Raw genomic sequence first — 25012 nt, forward strand, 5'->3', positions numbered from 1 at the left:
ATCTGCCAGTTGTTATCGCAAAAAGACCCCTTCAGGGCGATATAAGATGCTGATCACCCTGTCTGGTTTTATTCTGCAACTGTACATTATCCCGCTTATTGAACGACTACAAATCAAATAAATAAAGACATGGGCATAAAATATTGATTTGCATTGAAATTATGTAATTATGTGAGCAGAAATACATTTCTGAACAGCTGAAATCCACCTCTGGTTTGTTAGTTTATTTTGTAATTAATGACAGCCTGCTCATTATGCATCTTAATAGAAGACTGCTTGCCAAATAAATAAATAAATGCACAAGAAACATTGATTTTGATTAATTGAGCTGAAATTATTTTATCATCTTACTTGTACAGATCGCACCGTGATCTGAGAAAAAGTAAAGATGGCTCGCAGTACCCAGAAAAACAGTCTGATATGTAGATGTGCGGTTGTTTCTGAGAAATATCAGGCCACTAGATGGCCTCAGTGACCAATCAGAATCAAGGATTCCAGAGACCCATGTATTAAGGACTGATAATCTTATGTTTTAATCGTGCTTTGTGTGAAAGAATAAAAGTAATTGATGTTGTAGTGCCTCTAGTGTTCATTTCAATGTGAAAATGCCACATACAACAAACCACGGATAAATAATTCTGCAGAAATTTTGGTATATTAACTTGATTCTATGAGACCAAATTTCTCCATTGTGGTATGAAACCTCCACTTTTCATGATACAATCAATTACAGATTGTTAAAATGAAATTTGTCTAATTGAATAAACATTTTCTCTCTAAAATACATTAGATAAGGTAAGTAAAATGGGTTATGAGTGTTAATGAGTTTGTTGGAGTTGAATTCATGCACTGGTTGATTGGCAGCTCCTGGGTTTATGTGGTGGACAGATGAAGGGCTCTGAATGTGCACTGAGCCCCAATGCCCAGCGTGTAAGGGTTGAGAGGTCTGTGACAGCGGCCCCTCTCCCCTGCTCTTCTTGCCGGCCTCACTGCCAGAGAGGAGGGCCGCTCCAGAACTGCACTGCTGTGAGTCAGAAACTCTCAAAGCAAGCCTGCAGAGTCAAAAGCGGAACTCAAGCTGGAACTCAAGCTGCTCCTGGAAATAAGCAGAGAGAGAGAGAGAGAGAGAGAGAGAAAGAGAGAGGAATGACAGGGAGGGGCTTGATTTAGAAAACAGAAGAAAGCTAACAATTAAAAACAGGCACTCACCACAGAGATATGGAACTATTAATTGTTCAGTTTTTGATCATTCAGTCTAAATTGAACCAAGTGAAATCAAAATACACTGTGCAGACTGAAAGCATATAAGGACTTTGCAACCTCCCAATAGACTAAAGACAAACAAAAAAGAAAAGAAACAAATAAAAACAAAGAAGTAAAAATGAAGCTGAAAGACATAAGAACTGGAAGGACAAATGCTACATGCAAATGCGAAGGTGTTGTTGGACCTTGCAAAAAATTCTGTCATGTGATTTGATGTGTTGATTCAGGGGAGGGAGATAATTGGATAATTGCATGCCACAGAACTGCGCTGATAACTGCGCTTGGGGCACCCGTTTCCTAGGAGACGTAGGCATGTGTCAACATGCTGTTGAAAGCTGACACCTCATGAATAGATTTTAGGCTACTTTGTAGTTTCTCTCTCCTCCTTCACGGATTCGTGTATGACTCCAATCTGCTTTTGTGTTTTGCAAGCGGTGACAGTTTGAGGAAAGATTTTGGCATCTGTAACTTGCACAAACCGCACACATATCAAGCCAGCTGAAATGGGTTTTTCATGAAATCAGACAACAGTTGCTTCTACGGCAGGATAAACCACATTACTCTATTCAAATGAGGTCGATCTCACTAGGAGCCGCTCCCCCAGTGGGATACTTCAGGGGACACACTAAGAAGTCGATGCTCTATGTATGTCTATAAAGAACACGCAATGATGTAATACTCGCCCTGTGTAACTGCATTCTAATGGTAATACATTTATGCATTCAGCAGTGCTTTTATCCAAAGTGACTCACAGTGCATTCAAAGTATATTTTATCATATATTATCAGTAGGTGTACTCCTTTGGAATCAAACCCATGACCTTGGGGTTTCAAGCACCAAGTTGAGCCAATTGAGCATTCGTAACAGAATTCTATCTTTACAATACTAACAATCTATACAATTACTAATTTTAATACTGCCTATACAATACTAACAATCTATACCAACAAGTCCCTGTTTTTACCTCATAACATCTTTATCGTTTAAATTAACTGCTCTCATGTTTTATACCCTGTAATCAAACACATTGCATGATGTAATGAGGTTTTTGTTTTAGTACTTATGAGAAATGTCCACTGAGTGGCGCTAAAAGCGAGTTCTCCCAAACAGATGAGGTTTTTAAGGTTAATGCTTGTTAGAGTTTTAAATCAACAAAACCTACTGTACTTCCTTAAACCTACACACAATTGTTGAATCAGACAACATCATTTTGTGGTGCTTCTATGACACTCGAAGACTCATTTGACAATTTGCTTGCTCTTCAGAATGCGATCCCCATTCATTTGCATCACAAGTGCAATGCTATATAACTTGAGCTACTGTGCATTTTGGTCTTGCATCAACAAGCTTTTAAGTATATTTAGTTATGTAATACAAACATTAATACATATCACCTTAGAAGTCAGTAAAAGTGTTTTTAATGTCATAATATATTATTTTGTCAAGAACAGGTCAAATAGCAAGTGTTTATGAATTGAAAATCTGCTGTTTTATTCGTGATTTGTGTGGAAGGGAAAAAAGTCATTCTTGTTGTAGCGCCTCTAGTGAGTATTTAATCAGGAAACTGCCACAGCAATGTACAACAAACCACATACAAATTATTTTGCCATGTATTTTAGTGTTTCCATGGTTGGTCAGGTCAGCAAATCTACTTACATTTGATTAGTGAACTAGAGATAGTGCAGAATCTTAAATATTTCAGATTAAGTTGTAATGTTTCTTTGTTTTTACATTTTTATGAAGCTTTCTCATCATTCTCTGTCTCTCTCTGTCTCCCTCTGTGTGTCTCTCTCTATCCCTTTGAATGCCTGGAGCCCACAGCCAGGTGAGGCCCCTCCAGAGAGTAATTACAACCTGAAACAGAGATCGGAGCCCTGCGGCATTCACCATCAAAGCGGTCGTAGGGAACAGCCCCAGCTAATGTGGTGAAGGAGAAAGACATTGACAGGGCAAATAGCAATAGGTTCAAATCACATGCACACATCCCAAAAAAACATTGAACTCAAGCTCTCTCTCATAGCATGACCAACAATAACAAGCTATTTGCCCACACAATGGACACGTTGCTCACATGGGACCTTCAGAAGGCAAAAACAGAGAGAGAGAGAGAGAGAGGGCAAAACAGACAGAGAGAAGAAGAGGGAGAGAGATGACTGAATTAGTCTGCAGCATGTCCAGGCCTGGAGAGAGGGTGGGACCAAGAACACATTGAAAAGTGTTCTGCAAACTACTGTGTGACTCAAGGGCAGGTTTTGGCTGTAGAATTTACATGCATCACAGGCACCCAGCTAGTAAAGCCAACAGCATTAGGAGTTGTGAGATCCAGTACCAGGAAATGCCATAGATCCAACAATACTCACATGGAGAAATACTGCTAATTAAAGCTTTAAAGCTTCTAAACCAAAATTAAAAGTGATATGTCTGGAGCAAGTGTGACATTGAAAAAAAAACATGCCTACTGTTAAGGATGCTGGTGATAGTATCATGCTGCAGGGCTGTTTTTCATCAGCAGCTACTTGGCATCTTATTCTTTTTAAATGTATGGTGGAAGAATGGGTGGTGCAATATACAGATAAATATTGCAAGAAAGCCTGTTTCAATGTTGGAAATAATAATAAGAATGATAATGAATGGAAGGGGTGAGTGTTTTTTTCTCTCTGCATATTAGGCTGGTATGGAAGAAAGTATTATAACGCTGGAAAATGACATCACAGAAAGAATGTTTTCAACATAAAACAATGTTTCATTTATTTTGAGACATATAGAGGGTCTAAGTACATTGTAGCCCTGCACTTTATATCTCTCAGTGTGTGTGTGTGTGTGTGTGTGTGTGTGTGTGTGTGTGTGTATGTGTGAGCGTGTATTTATCACTTTGTGGGGACCAAATGTCCCCATAAGGATAGTAAAACCCGAAATTTTTGACCTTGTGGGGACATTTTGTCGGTCCCCATGAGGAAAACAGCTTATAAATCATACTAAATTATGTTTTTTGAAAATGTAAAAATGCAGAAAGTTTTCTGTGAGGGCTAGGTTTAGGGGTAGGGTTAGGTTTAGGGGATAGAATATAAAGTTTGTACAGTATAAAAACCATTATGTCTATGGAAAGTCCCCATAAAACATGGAAACACAACATGTGTGTGTGTGTGTGTGTGTGTGCGCACACGCCAGTTTATTTTTGGTTCATCTCACCATAGCTGTCAGAGAGTATCTCTTTTAGACAGTGTTGATTGTGTAGAAGAAAGCTAAGCTGTTTGTCTCTGTGCTGGGACTCAGAAACAGGCGTATGCTGACAGACCATCTGTGCTGCCCTCATAATAACAATAATGAAAACCTAAAAAATGTATATGTTCTCGCAAAAAATTAACAGTTTGCATTTGAATTAAACATTCCAAAAAGGTGTATTGTGATCAAGTTCCAAACATAAAGGAAATGAAATGCAAAACCTGAATGTAAGGATTAGAACATAAGCAAGTCTGATTTGGTTCTCTTTCTCTTCCTGTACTTCTCATTCCTGTGCCTCTCCTCTCATCCACTTCAGGAAAGTGGGCTGCACTCGCGTCCCGAGGGGTTTATCCGATACAGGTCAGGTTAATCAATCCAGCGGGAGTGAGAGGCAGTGCTGGGACTTTTAATCAGGCAGAGACAGTGGAGACTCCGACCTCTCCACCCTCCAGCTGCCTGATCCCAGCCAGCATGTTTGTATGTGTGGTCACGTTTAAGGACTTGTCCTCTTTCCTCTCCTCTCTCTCTCTCTCTCTCTCTCTCTCTCTCTCTCTGCATTTGTGCTCATGTATAAGCTGCAACATTTCTGTACTTTGATGCAGTCCCATTGTGGCTTATGCACTTATTCTCAGTACTCTATTCCATTGTGAAGCTGCAGTCATGGATGGATGGATAGATAGATAGACAAACAGACAGACATTATTATTTCACATGTATTGTGTTATGCATGTATTCAGAACATTTTTAATTGCCAGCACCAGTTGTAATTGAAAAGCTTAGAAATGTGGCACTGTTGTATTCTAGTTGCACTTGAGGAAGCTCTCCTGATTCTTCAGTGTGATAAAACCTTTTAACTTGGGCTTGCCACCTTGGGCCCTGCTGTGTTTCTGAGGGTGACATTCAGTCTGTAGTCCCTGTATGGCAAGTGATAGGCAGGGAAGAGGGAGGAGTAGAGGAGGAGGGTTGTAGGGAATGAAAGGGCTCTCCAGGGCAGTGCAGGAGGACTGATGGGCAGCCAGCGGCCTGTCAGCGTGCCAGGACTGGAGCGGGCACCGTGCCCAGACTGGCGGCATCCTCCAAGCTGCCTGGGGAGAGAACGAGAACCCATCCTCTTCCGAGATAAGAGTGAAAGAGATATATACGGAGAGGGAGACAGAAATAAAGGGGAAAGGAGAAGAAAGCAGCTAAATACATTGATGGAACTGACCTGTATCCTCCGTAAATACACAATGCATACAGATTCATGCAAGATCAGATGAGCAAAGCCATCCATTGACTCGTTTGACTCTTAACACAGAAAGTGGATCGAGCCATTTTGTTGGTTAGCTGTTTACCATTTAGTCAATGCCTTTTCAACCAATGCAACTGACTCTGATCGTAATTGCTGGAGAATCCAGGTTAAGTGCATCGATCAAAGGCAAAGTGGCGATTGAGCAGGATCATGGCTGCAGTCAATGGTAAGCACTTCTTTTTAGATGTAACAAGGATTTTAGGTTGCCTAATTATGATTTATAATACTTTAAAGGGATTGTTTGTTGTCTCTAACTCATTTGACTTTCATTCTTCGGTGGAGCACAAACAGAGATAATGTGAAGAATGTCAGTGGTGTTTTTGCCCATTCAATGTGTGTCAAGATGTTCCACAACTTTCAAGCTCCAAAAATGACATAAAGGCAACATAAAAGTAATCCATATTATTTGAGTGGTTTAATCCATGTCCTCTGAAATTCTGTGATCTTTTTGGGTGAGAAGCAGATCACAATTTGAGTTCTTATTCACTTTAAATATTATACCATTTGCCCGTTGTCCCAATTTTACTTTGCATGTACATGCATTTAATCAGTTTAAAACAAACGACATCATTTTAAAATGCAATTTGAACATCTTTTTCTTGAGATGTCGGTTTATTAATTTTCATGATCTGACACCGATTATGCTTACTAAGCAACGTGTGAGGTCATGTAAATGCCTTAAATAGTTTTGTTATACTTTATCAGAGAATGGGTCTTACGCAAAACCCAATTGGCACACCTCGATTTTTGTCCATTATGCAGATTTTGCTCTGCTTGTGAACACGTTTACCAGTGTTCTGGACATTTATTTAATGTGCACATCTTGTGCTCAAATCTTTTTAAATTTTTACCTCAAAACTGAAGATAAAATAGACCATTTTAAAATCTCTTTCATGGTATATTTAAATTATGAGCTGATAATTCATGCAAACACATTCATTGCTCATTTTAATTTGCTTTTCCTGGAACATGATGACCCAAACTCAAACAGTGCCATAACACCATCAACCCCACAAAGCAATAACATGTGCTGTGTTCCTCATCACCCTGGGGTAACTGACCCCAGACCAGTTCTGTGCCCATGAAGAGTGGCTGTCAATGCATTCCCTCTTTACATCCTTTCCCACCCCTTACTCCCCCATGAGGAACCTGGCAGACACATGGTCTCTCCTACAGGCACAGGCCCCTGACTGCTGAGGCCATCTATTTATTAGAGAATAAAGTAGCTCTAAGCAGACCCTGCACTTTTATAGCAGAATCCCTGCTGGTTCTCTATACTACACAAAGTCCTATCAGGCTTCTTACTGGGAACAAATTGACAGAGAGGAAGGAGAAGAGAGTGAGAGAGAGGGAGCTATGTGCGTCATAGAATAGAGGGAGTGACTGGTGTGTGGCCAGTTTGGCCTGTGTCTGGTTTCCTGAGCAGTCGGTGTAGAATGCCATATGTGCTTGAGAGAGAGAGAGAGAGAGAGAGAAAGAGAAAAGAGAGACATGCGTTCACTTTCACAATAAGAGCTGCTTGCATGAGTCATCTTTTTCCAGTTCAGAGAGGGAAGCAAAGAGAAATATAGTGGCAACGAGAGTGGAAGATATTTAGGTATAGACAGGTACAGAATAGTCTGCTGTCTCTCTCTCTCTATCTATCTAACGAGAGGGAGTCTGTTTGTCTGTATGTATCTAGAGAGAGAGAGTCGGGGGCATTAAACATCTGATAGGCAGGTGTTAGACAAAGAAAAATGTGAAAGAGCAGAAGAAAGAGTAATAGAGATCATATTTTGTATATAAAATACCATATGTTGTACATGCCATATCTCATACGTAAGTCCATCCCCATTGTATTGTTATTTTTCATTTATTTATTTTAACCTGGTCCCTTTTTTTCAATTCCCCTGCATTTCCTATTGTGCTTTATTTATTTGTATTTTCTTGGGTCATTTTGTACATTTCTGTCTTAAAAGTATTGGATAAACTTATTGTATAAACATATCCTGCCAATAAACCTTTGGTTCTTGTTGGTTCATACTCTGGGAAACAGAAAACAAGAGAGGCATGTTACTTGAAGTAAGGAGGTGAAGGGTAAAAAAGTAAAAAAAACGGGACAGAAAGAAGAAACAAATTATGGAATTTCAAGAGTGCATAGTGGAAAATGTCTCTGAGTGAAAGAAAGCAACATGGGGTGGGAATGATGGAGTTGACAGTAAAGGAGAAAAAGTATAAGTGTTGATACATTGTGTATTTCAGTTTGTGTGTGCAGCCCACATGTCTTTGATTTGGGAGTCTGCCTGCTATCTGGGTTAGTCACAGACAGCGTTACGGAGAGACGCTGCAGTTTTAATGATATACAGCAGGCTGCTTGCTTAGACACCTCAGCATGCTGATCTGTCAGGCCTCCCTCACCATTGATCTCACAGTGGTTGGTGCAAAGCACCCTGGGAAACACAGCTGGACGGGTTAACCCCACCCCCAACACATGTAGTTCTTTTCAGCTGCCTCCTCCCCTGATTTTCCACTCTACACTTAACCACATGGCAATGCTGAATTTATGTGTGTATGTGTAGAAAGATGGGGTATTTTACAGTATGTGTGACTCAACGGGGAGTTAAGAGTTTTACAGACCTGTGAACACTTTGATTATTATATAAGTGCTGCGAGTTCACAGCCAGAAAGCTGCTGCACATATGATAGTTTGATGCTTTGTGTTTAAAGACATCATGAAAGGCCATTTGCAACCCATTTTACCTTTATGATGTGACATATTATTGATTGAAACAAGATTTTTGCAGATGTTAAATTTTTTTTAACCATAACATTTTCGGATTACTTTTTTATCCACACTCTTCAGTATTCAACAAAATATTACTTATTATTTACTACAATATGCATTCTGGGATTGTCTTCTCCACAAAGCATACATGATATGCTGCCTTGGGCTTCGTCCTCACTAATATGTTTAGTTTGAAAACACAATGATTTTGCTATGTTTATGCCTCTCATCCACACTAGGATGCCATTTTCCTCCAGAATGTGGCCTTAAAATTTAGCCAAAACAAGGTATTTTAGGACAACATAATCACATGGGACATCAACATGATTTTCTTTTTTTTTTTTGGAGTTCGTGTACCGTGAAATTAACCACATTCAGCCAAATTTTTGACAAGCGCTATCTCCCATCAGACATTCTGCTTCAAATGCTTGAACACATTTCACTCGAGTGCTGCTGATAGCATGATGCGTGAGCAACCTCTGAGAGATTGATTTTGGTCTTTAGGGAACCAGGAAGTAATTGTGTTCACATAAACAATGGTGAGCACTATATGAAGGCTGCATTTTCCCTCTAAAATTAAATTTTTACTCTCCACTGATGGTTCGGTTTAGGGCTGTTGTTGGATTAGGAGGTAGAGTTAATAAAATGTGCACGCCTGTTGACTGTATATATGTATTATAACATTTACTATATGATAACTAAAATCAACTCACTTTCAGCGTCATTCTGTGTACATTTCATTCAGAAACTGGAGCTCATTGACTGTGTCCGTACGTTCAACAACACTTCCAGCTTCGGCCACTGCGGGCAGTAGTTCAAATTTCAATAAGCACAGACCGATTTCAGCCACAGAACTTTAGACCTATTGTTGCCGAATTCAGAGTGTGATCAGTCTCACCTTTCAAAGTATACTTCATTGACATGAACATTGTGCGCTACGACTGCTATGGGACACCAACAGATTATTTCTCTTCAGGAGTTAAGAGCCTTAAAGTTGTCTTTCAATTCCTTCAGACTCGAGTTATACAATTGGTGTCTCCTGACCTTCTCAGACACATGTTTTTGACATGCACATCCACTGTTGTAGCTTCAAAATTTGTCTCCTGTTGTTAACCGGCGAATACATCTTCTCCTATCGATTTTCATGACTGGAAAAGCTCAGCTGAGTGTTGCCTACATGGGACCCACTAACAGGGGCGCATTAACGCACAAGCTTACGCAGGCTGAAGCTCGAGGGCTCACAACTCTCAGGGGGCCTCTCTCGCGGCATCCGCCACCCTATTCTTCACCGTTGACGATCGTGGGCAAGAATCTTGCTATGTGCAAGAGCACGCATCACTAAATTTTGGAAACATTTACAGTACATATATACATTAGTATATAGCATATTTTCTTCATTATTTTGTGTTCTTGTTTGTCCTTGTGTGCGGAGAGAGAGGGAGGAAGAGGAAGAGGCATTAGGCTACGTGGCAGATTGTTTTGATTAGTGGCTGTTTTTCGTGCTAGTTGAGATCTTTGGTAGGGGTGGCATCTTTTGTCTCTCTCTCCCTCACTTTTTTGTGTCTGTCTCGTTCTCTCAGGCGCCTGAGCTCTTTGTGTGCAGTTCTGTAACTCCAGTATTATCACAGAGTTCAAGAGCTCTCCTGAGCCTCAGCCAGGCTGTCTTCATCTCTCTCACTCACTCACTCACTTATACATACGCATACATGTCTTCTCGTCTGCTGTGTTTTTCCTGTCTTCTCTCACCTCTTTTACTTTCCTGTGCTCTTTCAGACACAGAGACATGGAAACTGTTTACATTATCACTCAAAATCAGATCCAAGCCATAACTGATCTGCCAGCATTGGCAACAGCTCTGCTAAAGTAAGTCAGAGCAAATCTGCAAATCTAGATTTTAAAGCCTAGCAGAAACTGGATGCTTAAAGGCATAGATTCTGTTCATGTGTGTCAGTGATGTCATAATTTACCAAACTATAGCTGGCAGGGGCACAGATGGCATAGAATGTGTCCATTAACGGTCACATTGAGATGTGTGTTGTTGGAGGGCAAATATAAGGCAGAAAAAGCAATGCATCTGTGATGTATGTAAGCACACATTTATTCATATCTGAAATAGCACTGATTGATATTCAGTTTTGTGGATGGAGTGCATGCTTGTTTTTCAGGTTCTGTTGCTCGCAGTCAGATGTGACCAGCTGTAGAGAATCTGTCTGGTGGACTTGACTTTCACCTGAGAAGATCCCACAAGAGCTTATAAAAAATAAAAATACAAATAATTAAATACAGGCAGTGTTTTTCATGGTCATTACCTTTTGAGAGCCCTAAGTATGGTGCTTTTTCTCTTATGAATATTCTTCATGTAACAACTACACAGAGCTTAATGCGTTTACTGAAAACCTTGAGTCTATAGTATCAAGTCGTGTGTCACACTGACATTGCGCTCTGTTGCGCTCCGATTGCATTGACCTCAAAATAAAATGTACTTGCTAGATTTAGCTCTTTGCTTATTACTTGCTACAGCGCCCCCCCCAAGTGGTTGATTACAGTAACACAGTTACACGAATTTACATTAAAAGTTGGGGCGTTAAAGCGTGCATTAGAATGGACTCTGAAGTTTGCATCATTTTTGGATCAGATCCTTGAATTTATAAAATTATTAAGTTACTTTATTATGCACTATAATTTATGCATTTTTGGTTTTAAGATTTGCAAATAGATTTTTTTTTCAACAACATCTTTACTTTAGATTTTATTTTCTGATAACTTTTTTTTTAGTTTTCAAAATTACTCTATAAAGTTAATCTGTTCATTATAATGTTTTATTCCCAAATTCCATAAACTGTGATCTTCATATTTACATTTAATGCTGCACTGCACCGATGCCAGTCACTGTTGTCTATCAATAACCTCTCTGCAAAGTTTCTAGAAAATTATTACAAACAAATTAGGAAAAATGTGAATAAAAAATAAAGTTAAAATAACCATTCTGTATACGTTATTATTAGGTTAAACACAAAAACGTCCCTGCAACATCTTCGTTCATGGTTATAAAAATGAAACCTAATGTATTGTATGTATGTATATATATATATATATATATATATATATATATATATATATATATATATATATATATATATATATATATATATATATATAAATAAATAAATAAATGGCAAACATACATATATATAGCCTATATATATATATATATATATATATATATATATATATATATATATATATATATATAGCATATATATATATATATATATATATATATATATATATATAATGAGAGTTATACATTTGTGTTTGGGTTGCAGAATAAATATTCTAATCTAATGGCGTTGTAATTTCTTAACCAGTACACAAAGGGGCGTGTACTAGACTCAATGATGGTGAACTAACGTGATCGATTTATCATGATCGTGGTTCCAACCAGTGTACATTATCAATTGTATTATTTTTGGCCTTTGATTGTACAAAGGAACTATTTCTAAATAGTGAACGTTGTAAATTTGTATTAAGTCTGTGTAATAAACTTTCTATTCTATTCTTTTCTACTGGGGTTGTAATTACTCAAACAGTACACCAGGAGGCGCCTGAAGAACTCATTAATGATGATAAACTAATATAAACTCCTAATTACGATAGTGGATCCACCCAGTGTACATTAATTTATTGTATTATTTTTAGCAATTGGTTTTTATATATTAACTATGTAAATACTGAGAGCTATTAATTTGTGTTTTGTCTGTGTAATAAATATTCTATAAATTCAGTTTTATTCCATCGTAAAGTAGTTGTCATTACTTAATCTGTACACCAGGGGGAGCACAAAGAACTGATTTACGATGGTGAAATCAAATGCACCGCCATGTAAACTAATCTCGCTTTAAAGAATAAATCATTAATGTACTTAAGTAATCAGTTTAGAGACACCTCTATATAAATATAACATTTATAAAATACATAAACACACATTTATTAAACATATAAAACACTCACTGTATTTGCATTCCTTCCTCTGCACTTCTGAAGGATAGGGTGCAATGTGGCTGTTTATGTCTGCTATATTGTTATCAGTCGTAAATTCGTCCAGAATGGGTTTGCTGATAAAAAAAAAAAAATTCCCCTCATTATAGCGTGGTTTAATCTTGCTTGCTTACAACTCAGAGCGGATATCTCATGCCCAAGTGCGTTTAATGCAACTGCGTCGTTTATGTGCAAAGTGATTTAAAGGGTAGCAGGAGTTGAACTGTCAAAGATCAGATGTGTGGCTTTTATTTCTGATGTCTAACTGCGATTTTTTTTTATTTAAATTGCCTTGTTCGGATGTATTGCAGTAAACTATAGCCGAAGAGAAAAGAGATTATGAGCATGTGAACTTTGATGGAGTATGATATTTCCCAAGCCGTTAACTCTTTTATTCTCTCTCTCTCTCTCTCTCTCTCTCTCTCTCTCTCTCTCTCTCTCTCTCTCTCTCTCTCTCTGGGCTTCATCTGAACTTTTGCCTTTCTGACTCTTTGTCTAGAGGCACATTTTCATACAAATCCATGGAAATCCACGAATATCTAAACGCGTTCTAATTTACCGTGTCTCCAAAACGCGTTTTTACGCACAGGATCTCTCTGCTCAGAGGAAGTTCTGGCTGTTCTCTTTTGCTGCCCTCTTGTGTTGTTCCGCACTCAGTCCATTGGCCTCCCCAAATTCCTCTCACAAGTTCCTCTGCCCCCCCTGCGCTCCACCTCCTTTCCATTGTATCCTCGTAAAAGACGAAGGGGTGCGGAGAAATAGGAGGAGGAGGAGGAGGGAGGGTTATGTTGTGCCATAGGAGCGGAGAGGTGTTAGTCCATATTGAGAGAACCGGTAGAGGCAGAAGGGGAGAGTTTGAACTCTCACATTATAATTGCACTTATTCTTTTATTCGTTCGTTTTAAATTCATCCATGTGGCGCTTACATTTTACAAGCCAAAGTTTGAGCAGAACTTTCTCAACAGATGTCAGACTCCGTTAGTGCCTCCGGTCATATAGGTGTTTCATGCACAGCTGGTGCTTAAAGAAACTGAGTCCCTGTGCTTCAAAACAGTTTAGTTGATTTTAGTCAAGTTACATCCGAAGAAAGCGACTTCTCCAAGTGGATTATTATCATTTCCTCAATGTTTCCCCAGAGGAGGTTCTTTCCATTTCTTGGACGAGGAAGGATGGATGTGAGAATGAACCAAGGACACCTAGTTCTGGCAGTGATCCTAATCGCCTGCAACTCACAGCTGCTGGTGGTCGCCAACTCGTGGTGGTAAGATCACATTGATACCGCAAATATATATTGCTATTTAAATGGCAAAAAAAGTATATATATATATATATATATATATATATATAATTGCGTTATGTATTTTAGGAAAGATGAAACGATGCATGAGAAAACTGTTAGCTAAGAACAAATGTGGAGGCTTTGTCACAATATTTAGATTGGGTAACAAATGGTCAAACTGTTTGTAAATAAAGGACAACTGATTTTTCCTCCAGTTAACTTTCTCGGTATCTTAAAATCATATTGGCCTATTGCTTGAAATTAATAACGTTCATAATTATTGCAAGGCATCACAATAAGTCATTGCAATGCTTTCTTTTGGTTTGCAGTCTGAGCAAGAATAGTAAATAACTTTATTGCAATGTGTGCAAGACAATCTAATTCTTATTCATATTTATCTCATATTGCATTTCTAAAAACAACAGCACCATAACAGGACCATACACGAAATAAAGGCCTTTATTGAGCATGAAATACTGAACCAGTATATTAGTTCCGCAGCCTCATGAAGATTTACGGAATGAATAATGTTTTTGGAGTTGTAGACTGCAGGCTTGTTGTTTATTCTGTGTTTAGATTGTTTTAATATGGGACATTCTCAGGTCATTAGCCATGAACCCCATCCAGAGGCCGGAGATGTACATCATCGGAGCGCAACCTTTGTGCAGCCAGCTGACGGGCCTGTCTCAGGGTCAGAAGAAGCTCTGTCAGCTCTATCAGGACCATATGGTTTATATCGGAGAAGGGGCAAAGACGGGCATCAAGGAGTGTCAGTACCAGTTCAAGCAGAGGCGATGGAACTGCAGCACGGTGGACAACACATCGGTGTTCGGCCGCGTCATCCAGATAGGTGAGTCAAGTGAACGCTCATGACACGCGCAAAACTCACATGCGCTCAACATGTCATAAAATCACATTTAATGCACTAAATGCGCATCGGCGATTACTTGCGAAGCAAAGTTATTTTTACGCGTTTTAGCATAGGCATATGCCCCTCCATATAAATTCTAAAATAATTAAAGTAGTTTATTGTTAGAAAAATGCTAATTGTAAAGTTACATTAATTAAGTGTATATAAATGTAAAAATCTAGTAATTGTATCCTCAGCACGCGTCCAAACGTTTCAGAGGATAGTTGCGCTTTTTTGCGCGTGATATTTTGTTCATTTATTTCGTTTCTAAAAATAGCGAGAGTTCCAAATTTGTTTATGCATGCATGTTTTTTGTTTTTGTTTTTTTAGATTAAAAAAACGTTCTAAAGATAGTTTGTGTTTGCTTATGTTGTTCTTAAAGTGTATAGTTTTATACAGCATCTTAAAGTAGCCGAACATAACTTGTACTCTAATTTATGCATGCATGCTCGTATACTTGTTGGTCGTTCAAAGAAGAGAGCTCTCCTTGCCTCAATTGAGTGTTAGTTCCGCTCATCATTGAAACAAGGTGTTAGTCGGGCCATTGTCCAGCGTCGCTTTTGAAATGCAATGACACGATGACACAGAGTCGGGATATCCGGGACTCTATTTGTAGTCTGGGCACCAAAGGCCAATAAAAGTGGCCCTCCTAATTCAATAGGCGCATCGCTGGAATGCAGGTACACACCCGTTTAACCGCGCCTCATTGTGTGTTTGGTGCTTATCTATCTGTCTATCTATCTGTCTGTCTGTCTGTCTGTCTGTCAATAACACCCAGTTTTTATTAAAGGATTTGTTCACTCAAAAAATGAAAATTCTCTCATTATTTACTCACCTACATGTCGTTCTAAACCTGTATGACTTTGCCTTCTTCTATGGAACACAAAGAGGATACATTTTGAAGAAGGCAATGAAAATAAATGGTGACTGAGCCTGTCAGTCCCCATTCTGCCTAACGTCTCCTTTTGTGTTGATCTGAAGAAAGTCATGCAGATTTGGAGCAACACGATGGTGAGTAAATAATGTCAGAGTTTTCGGGTGAACTATCCCTTTAAGTATGTTGTAAAACAACATTATATATGGTTGGTCCGGTGATGCAATTTTTGTGCTTTTTAATGCATAAAGAAGTTACTTATATTCCAAAGTAAGGGGAAAATTCACTTTCAAAAGGCATTGAAGAAGACCGGATCATTAAAAAGGAATTCTCAAGCCCTGTGGTTTGAAAACATTTTGTTTGACAAATTTCCTCTCATAATCACTGTGTCGTTGACTTGATACTGAGTGCTTATCTCTAAATATGGTTGTACCCGCAGTTTTTAACATGTTTAAACAGCTTTTAAACGTTAAACACTATTAACTGTATTGCCTGTGCTGTTGAGGTATGTGAAATCTGCATTCCAGATGGCTTATTAGATGGGGAAAAAAATTCAGGTAACACGTGCACAACAGATGCGAAAAGGAGCACAAATTTTTATAAACCTGGTGCCTCTTTGGCAAGAAACTTTGTGGTTTATCATATGCCTCATATGAAGTGTACCAAAAATGGAAAAACTGTCAGTTCTCTTTTTGCTCATATGTAAATATATTTCCATTGAAATATAACGAAAATGGCACAATGAATCAGTGATGTCCGTGTACAAACACTCATTTCTGATAATCTTATCTCTCTCACTGGAGGGCCTACCAAAAGGATTGTTACCATATGTGGGTGTCCGGACTCTAAAAATGAGTTGTTTTTTGTTTGCTGTACTAATGGGTGAATAATAAAGTAAAATAGCAACGAAGATTTGAGGGTGATTGAATATCAAGTGATTTGTTGCACTATCTGTCTTGAGAATATATGATACAATTGTATCCTTGTCCTAGCTATGTTTGTGTGTCTTCTGCAGGCAGTAGAGAAACAGCTTTTACCTATGCCATCAGCGCAGCAGGCGTAGTGAATGCGGTGAGTCGGGCATGCCGTGAGGGCGAGCTTTCAACCTGTGGCTGCAGCAGAGCAGCCCGTCCCAAAGACCTCCCAAGAGACTGGCTATGGGGTGGCTGTGGGGACAATGCCAACTACGGGTACCGTTTCGCCCGGGAGTTTGTCGATGCCCGTGAGCGGGAGAAGAACTACCCACGTGGATCTGTCGAGCATGCACACACACTTATGAATCTACAGAACAATGAAGCTGGGAGAATGGTGAGTAACTAAACACACACACAGACAGATGGTTAATTTATTAATAATGTTCCTGTTGCTCAATTGGGAGAGCATGATTCTAGCAATGCCAATATCATGGTTTTGATACCTAGGGAACACACAAACTGATAAAATGCAAAGCTTCAAATCACGGAAAGTTACTTTGGATTAAATAAATACAAATTATTGAATAATATATATATATACAATTTTCCAAATGCTCAAATGGTAAACATAATTGGGAAATAGTAAGTGTCCTAAAAGCAAGATATTACTGTTGTGGTCTTAATAATATTCACCTAGTCTGTGAGCTTTTTCAAATCCATTATATACCTCTTCAATTCGTGTTATGCAAGAGTCTGCAGTGCTTTCTTTATGGTTGAGGTGTGCTTCTCTAATGGATATGGGGAACAACTGTTGCAACCTCTGTTGTGATACTGAGAAATAAAAGTCCAGATATGCACTGTGACATATAAACAGGGCTATAGATGTGTTTGTGTGTGAATAAACTAAAGACAGCTCTTATGTCTCCTGCAGAAAACCATTAACACCATAAAAATGTCAGTTACATCATTCTTCCTCTGTTGTTGAGTGGCTTTACTTAGCGGTACTTTGGTATCAAAACTGTCCCCAGAAATTAATTAAATCTGATAAAACCTCCATTTGGAGATGTTCATGGATGTCCTTGAGGGTAAAATAGTTTCTTAAAGGGACAGTTCATCCAAAAATGAAAATAATCTCATCATTAACTCACCCTTATGCGATCTAAGATGTGTATGGTTTTCTTTCATCTGCTGAACTCAAATTAAGTTTTTTAGAAGAATTTCTCAGCTCTTTTGGTCCATACAATGCCAGCAAATGGGTGCAAACATTTTGAAGCTTCAAAAATGACATGAGACAGCATAAAAGTAATCCATAAGACTCCAGTGGTTAAATCAATAGCTTCAGAAGCTATATGATAGGTGTGAGTGAGAAACAGGTCACTTTCACATCTGGGAAGGCATGAGAGTGAGTAAATGATAGAATATTCATTTTTGGGTGAAGTATCCCTTTAATCTAAGTAAATCATGTATTTTGTATTTCATGTTTTGTGTGTGTGTGTGTGTGTGTATTTGATCTACAACTGTAAAATGTAAAAACATATCTTTGGGGGTAGGGTTTTGTAGTGATTATAATTAGACAGCATAAGTAAACATTTAAGTAAACACGTGTGTGAGTGCACGGAAGAGTAGCCTGGGCTAAAGGGAGAGCTAATTTAATGTATGTGACCAAATGGCTCCCATGCTAGGACAGTGCCCTTGGAGTCTGGTGCGGGTCAGGAGGTCAAAGTGCTACAGCCAAAACAACCATTTTATTTGCTCTTTCTTTTTATTAACTTTTATTAAATTAATGGTTCAGTCCATGCCAAAATGAATAGTTTTTATAAGGTAATGTGTGGCAAATATGTTTAGTGTTTGTAAACTCTCTGACACTGCACATTTTCTTTTTGAATGGCTTCTTGCTGTTTTATAGAACAAGCTATATGGTAGAGACATTATTGAAACCTATCCAGATGTGTGTGTGTGTGTGTGTGTGTGTGTGTCTGGCTCCAGCAAGCTGTGGCCCCCCTGCCACGTTCAGGTGGGCATAAAACATGAGCGGGCAGCTTATCGCTCTCTTGGAGCGCCCTGCAGAATGTCACCCCATCTTGCCAAAACACACCATCAAGCTGGAATGTGTTCCTCGTCCCCTTAATAGTCCCACGCTTTGTCATACCACACCCCTGTTCCATCCTCTTTGCCTTGGTTATTTGAGTGCTTTTAAAATGAAGCAGTCCCATAAAAAGTCCATTTGCCTGCTGATGTGGGTGCTTGCCGTGGCAGGGCTCTGCTGCTTATGTTTGTCTTTGTAAAGATGAGTGTATTTAAGGTGTTTACAAAAGAAAGGGCCCCTTCTCTGGAGTTATGGCACTTCTGAGTCCCTGCCTCTTCTCCTGGAGGTCCCAGAGGTCAGAAGGTCAACGCCTGGATGGATTCTGGAAATTTGAATGGAAACTGTTACTTTAAAGGGTTAGTTCACCCTAAAATTTCAATTCTCTCATCATGTACTCACATTCATGCAATCATGTGTTTGCTGATCATGAACAAAGATTTTTAGAAGAATATCACAGCTCTGTAAGTACATATAATGCAAGTGAATGGTGATCAGACCTTTTGTAGCTCCAAAAACAACATAAAGGAAACATAGAAGTAATCTATATAGGACTCCATTGGTTAAATCCATATCTTCAGAAGCGATATAATAGATGTGGGTTACAAACCGATCAGAATTTAATTCCTTTTTTAAACTCTAAATCTCCACTTTTACTTTTACATCTGAAAGTCACATGACATGTGGTGCCTGTTTAGTTTCACTTTCACATCTGAAAGTGGAGATTTAGAGTAAAAAAAGGACTTAAATATCATGTCTGAGGATATCGATTTGTATCGAATGTATTACCTTAATGTAATTTTTGGAGCTACAAAGGTCTGGTCACTATTCACTTGCATTGTATGGACCTACAGAGCTGAGAAATGATTCTAATAATTTTTTTTTTGTGTTCTACTGAAGAAAGAAAGTCATACACATCTGGGATATCATGAAGGTGAGTGAATGATGAGCGAATTTTCAGAGTTTTGGGTGAACTATTCTTTTAAATATCCGATAATAGATACTTTGATGTGGATAAATAACACTTGTGTATGTGAAATTATCCAGGTTTAATTGGATCAAACGCAACAGCACAGAGTTTGTTTAAAATCAATATTGCACTGAACAACACATGCAAAATGTAGCTATTTTTACACCTGTACATTTACAATATTTTTTTAAAGTTGAAGAAAGAACAAGTGTAACCACTTATAAAACTATTTTGATATTAACAGAATTTGTAAACTGCCCTGAAAGGCAAAACTTAGCAACTACACCTGAAATCGGGTCACTTAGAGTCCTGAGACAGAAAGGTTTGGCTCAACTATATTCCAAAGAAAACAAAGTGAGAGTATAATAATCTAAATTATTTATAATTATCCATTAATTATAATACATTTAAAAAAAACTGAAAACTGGAGTAATTGTTCTCGGTTTACGGTGCTTCACTACAGATTATATCTTACGGTGTTGCGAAGGAACTCGACCATCCTCTTATTGAAACATATTTTTTGTTTGTGTTATAGGCACCTGCTTTTTTGGTGTTTTTTTCTTTACTTCTGCCCTCATCATTGGTGGGTCGTCACAGGTTGGATGTGAAGTTGTGGTGTGCCCCTATTTCATCTGTCTGTTACCCCGAGCGAACTGTTTTGTGTAACTTACCCAACAGTGAACATCATATTATATCATCAGAATAAACTCCATTAGCAGTATTATATGTTGACTCTCAAAGTTAATTTGTCCTGAGAGACAGCACTATAGCTTGCATCTTACCAATCACCCCCAATGAATCCACAAAAATTTAGATAACTTATAGATCTATTTTGAAAATATGAATCATTACCACAAATATGTTTTTGTGCTCTTGAAAACTGCTAAAGTTTCCTCAAAAAGCCAAGCACAAGATCATATTTTTTTACTTTAGCTTCTTTTCCCCCGCCTTGCATCTCTTATCTCTACACCCGCAGGGATGGTTGTTTGCCGTCTCCCACTCCGCCCCGACCCCGCCCAGCAGCCAACCCTGACCCTGTCTGAGCGTGCTCCATTGTGCGCAGCACCACATGCGTGTCTTTACCACGCACCAATGAGCCTGTCTATCCATCACACCTTGATCACTTGGACCAGAAAAAGAGACAGAAACAGTGAAATGGAGGAGGAGGGAGCAGAGAGAAAAGGAGAAAGATGAAAGTGAGGATGAATAAAAGAGAGAAATAAAAGCTTTCATGTGAACAGATTTTCAGTTGGATGCACATGTTACATACAAATGCTCAAAACAGCTTTTGTCGAGATAATTTGCTTGAGATAGTGAATCACAGACAAAATGTAACCTTCAGCTTGACACGCATGAGAGTAAATAACAAGGTGCGTCATGCACGTTTTTTTTTCTTTTCTTTTGAGGGGGCATCAGTAGCACTCCTTGCTCAATAGTGCCCTAGGCAGGATAATACATGACCATTTAACACTAAACAATAAGTTTGTGTTTGTTAACATTAATTACTTACAATAGTTAATTTGTTCATTAAACGTTTTATATTTTAACATTTGTCAGTGCACTATGAACTAACATGAACTAACAATGAACAATAGTAGTTTGATAAATTAACATTAACCAAGTTTTATAAATGCTGTTAAAAAAAGTCACTATTCATTGTTAGTTTATGATATCAAATGCATTTAATAATATTAAAGGACCCACTTTATATTAGGTGGCCTTAACTACTATGTACTGATCCATTTGATACAATGTACTAATTATGTACATACATGTTGTTACATTTAAAGTATTTGCATTTAATTACATTTATAGTTACACTGTTAACGTTACCCCTAACCATATCCTTACATCCTAACTCTAGTCCCCTAATCCTAACACTCTTATTCCTAAACCTACCCGTACCTCAACCTCAGTAGCAGCAAATGTTGGAATTTTGCAGAACAACATGTAGTTACACAGTAAATACATAGTCTTGTATGTATTCAATGTTAGTACATAGTAGTTAAGGCCACCTACTATAAAGTGTGACCATATTAACAAATAAAACCTTTGTATAGTCCCTATTGTAAATGTAAGACATAATAATGAAGCACTACAATATCCATTTAGATTGCAAGAGGGACCCAGATTCATATTCTGAACCAAGTATATATATATATATTTTTTGTATTGTTCTGTATTTTTTTCTCCCCCTTTTCTCCCCTATTTGGAATGCCGAATTCCCAAGTCCTCATGGTGGTGTAGTGACTCACCCCAATCCGTGTGGTGGAGGACGAATCTCAGTTGCCTCCATGTCTGAGACCGTTAACCCATGCACCTTATCACATGGCTTGTTGAGCACATTACTGTGGAGTATAGCATGTGTGGAGGCTTCACGCTACACTCCGCTGCGTCCACGCACAACTCGCCAAGCGCCCTACCGAGAGTGATCCACATTATAGCGTCCACGTGGAGGTTACCCCATGTGACTCTATCCTCCCTAGCAACCGGGATAATTTGGTTGCTTAGGAGACCTGGCTGGAGTCACTCAGCACACCTTGGATTCAAACTCACGACTCCAGGGATGATAGTCAGCATCAAAAAATAGGTGCCATATGATATCAGAATATGATTATAGGATGAACTATGCTTTTGAAGGGGAATTTCACCCATAAATAACAATTCTGTTTTAATTTACTCCCCCTCATGCTGTTCCAAACCTAAACATTTTCCTTTTGTGGAACACAAAAAGAGAGTGTTAAAAGGGTAGAAAGTTAGGAACACACAGGCTCAGTCAGCATTCACTTTCCTTGTATGGAAAATATGCAATGAAAGTGAATGGTGACTGAGACTAATATACTTGCTAACATCTTTTTGTGTTCCATCATGGAAGAAAGAATGTCCAACCAGTTTGGAACAGCATGATGGTGAGTAAATGATGACATCATAAAGAAATTGGTGTGCTGTCCCTTTTTTAAATTAAAGATATATATATATATATATATATATATATATATTTTTTTTTTTTTTATTAAAGTGTTGCATTCCAAATCCACTTGGCTCTTAAATCTGAGTGGCCACATCTGTTTGAATGAACACGATCCTTCTGTATATAACTGAGACACGGTTCCGTGATTTGGGCCGATGCTGTGTGGGAAAGTGTGTGTTTATTTTAGTATGTGCGTGTTGTTTCTGGATTGTAGACAGGTATGCAGGTGGGGCCAGTGATGACAGAGACTTAAAAGGTGTTGGCACTCCCCTTAATAATGTCTGTGTGCGAGCAGGTAAATGGTGGGGGACTTAAACAGCTTCCACTAAAAGGGGGGTTGGAGAGTCATAGCAGGACATCCTCAAAGACAGCCGTTAAATGTTCTCACGTGAGGTGTTAAAGGGAGGAGCGCTGCTGGGGCTTAAATGACAGAGTGAGGGAGAGAGAGAAATGTCTTTTATGTTCTCTCGTTCAGGACACTAAACCTGCACAAAGACACAACAAACAAGAAGCACCACAGACCAGGCGGGAAATACCCCACATTGTCCTACCCAAAGTTGGTGGAGCCAGACATGGAAAATCGATTGTACTCATTAGCTTAATGTTTGTTTGTGTGTACTGAGGTCTTTGATTTGTAGGTTTTCTACAAAACTTGCATAGAGCACTTCATGCATTCAAGCAAGACATGATTTGGCATTCAAAAACAGCATGATGCAGTGGAAAAAATGGTAGGCCTACCGAAATGCAGGAGTCTGATGATGAGGTTTTCAAAGTAAAACTATGAAGACCAGTGAAATGGGTCTTCATGACTGCAGTTTTATTTTCAGTGTAGGAGAGGACATATCGACATCACAGCCATGAACCATACCTCCTGGCCGGTTGCAGAGGGACAGACGTTTTCATTCTAGAGAGCATTTGATTGCATAAAAATCTGTTTAGTGCAGCATGAGTCATCACTTTTTTTTGGTCTGTTTATATCTGTAAAAGATTTTAAATGAGTTTATCTGCTATAATTGAACTTTGGGAATGTTTAGGAGTACACTAGGATGTGTGTTGCCTCAGAGCTAACAGACATGAACTAAAAGCCAAAAAAATCTAATTCTGATTTCATTGGGACTTAAAAATTGGGTACTTCTTAAAAAGTAGCGCCAACAGAATGCAAAAAGGCTCCTAGTTTCTGCCGCATTGTGATCAGTTAATAAATAGTCATAGTCTGATAATGTTACATAAGAAATAATTACAAAAGATTATCTCAAAAAAGGAAAGAAAAGGGGGAAAAAACAGTCATTAGTTCAGTACAACAATATGTTTCTTTATTGATTTAGCAGGGGGTTTCATTGAATTTAATCAGCAGGAAGTCTGCTGTCAGTGGACATGGGGCCCTCTGTGTGTTCTAGAACAGAATGAACATTCATCCCATTGTTCTACAAATGCTCTCACTAGGTCTGTCTGTTTGTTAAGGGTCCATAAACTCAAAGGGTCTCTGGAGGCCCTACCAGGTTCAAAAAGTCTCTCTGTGCATTTAAAGCATTTGGCCTTTAGAGGGCAGTCTTGTTTTGTGAAATTCCATTTTGCAGTCATATTATGTAACTGTTACTATTCCCCAGATCAATGCATTTGACATATGCCGAAATATGTCTAATTTCATTTAAAAATGAATGTTCAAAAAGGATCCAAATTTAGTCAAACTTTTTATAGTAAAATATAATATCAGCATAACAATTTGTGTGATAAGTTGAATGTTATTAAATGTATTATTCAGTGGTGTTCATAAGTCTGAGACAACATTAAAAATGTCATATTTCTTTCATTTGTAAAATCTGGAAATATATAGAAAGTTTTAGGATTTTGAAATATTTAAAACAAAGAAAAAGCTAAAGGGGGATATACCAAATTCTAAGAAAGCAACTGTTTCATTTCAACTTTTAACTTAAATTGTTATGCTGATATTACAATTATGCTGATAGATTATGCTATTATGCTTAATTAGTATTTTATATATATATATGTGTGTGTGTGTGTGTGTGTGTGTGTGTGTGTGTGTGTGTGTGTGTTTTATTACCTTTTGAATACAGGTGTTAACATGGTCAACTTATTCATAATTTATAAATCAATTCTAATAATTTGAATACATTTTATTATTTTATAATACAGAGGTGTCCAAAATTCTGAGACCAGATTAAATATCTGTAATTTTTTTTATTTAGAAAAATTGGAAATAAACCATTAAACATTTGGAAAACAAGCAAACAATTCTGATAATTCATGCAAATGTTGAACTCAGATGTTTAATTGTGCTCAGATTGTTATGCTTATAATATAATTTGTAATGAAAATTAATTACTCAAAAATATATATTAAACTAGAAAATATAAACATGTTCACTTGTGGTTTCTGAATTTCTTAGTATTTAGTATTGGCAAGTGATCCATG

At 38.1% G+C, this 25012-nt stretch overlaps 1 protein-coding gene across 3 annotated transcripts in view; it reads left to right on the plus strand.

Moving 5' to 3' along the window:
- The window catches only part of LOC127638925 (protein Wnt-5b), a 95974-nt gene that overhangs the window by 67393 nt on the left and 3569 nt on the right, over positions 1-25012 (plus strand). For all 3 annotated transcript variants that reach the window (XM_052120686.1, XM_052120687.1, XM_052120685.1), the window contains 3 exons: positions 13715-13839; positions 14460-14707; positions 16657-16949. In XM_052120686.1, coding sequence (XP_051976646.1) covers positions 13748-13839; positions 14460-14707; positions 16657-16949 — 633 coding nt within the window. In that variant the 5' untranslated portion in view covers positions 13715-13747. The remainder of the gene's footprint in view (positions 1-13714; positions 13840-14459; positions 14708-16656; positions 16950-25012) is intronic.

Source organism: Xyrauchen texanus, chromosome 47 (assembly GCF_025860055.1).
Source record: "Xyrauchen texanus isolate HMW12.3.18 chromosome 47, RBS_HiC_50CHRs, whole genome shotgun sequence".
NCBI lineage: Eukaryota > Metazoa > Chordata > Actinopteri > Cypriniformes > Catostomidae > Xyrauchen > Xyrauchen texanus.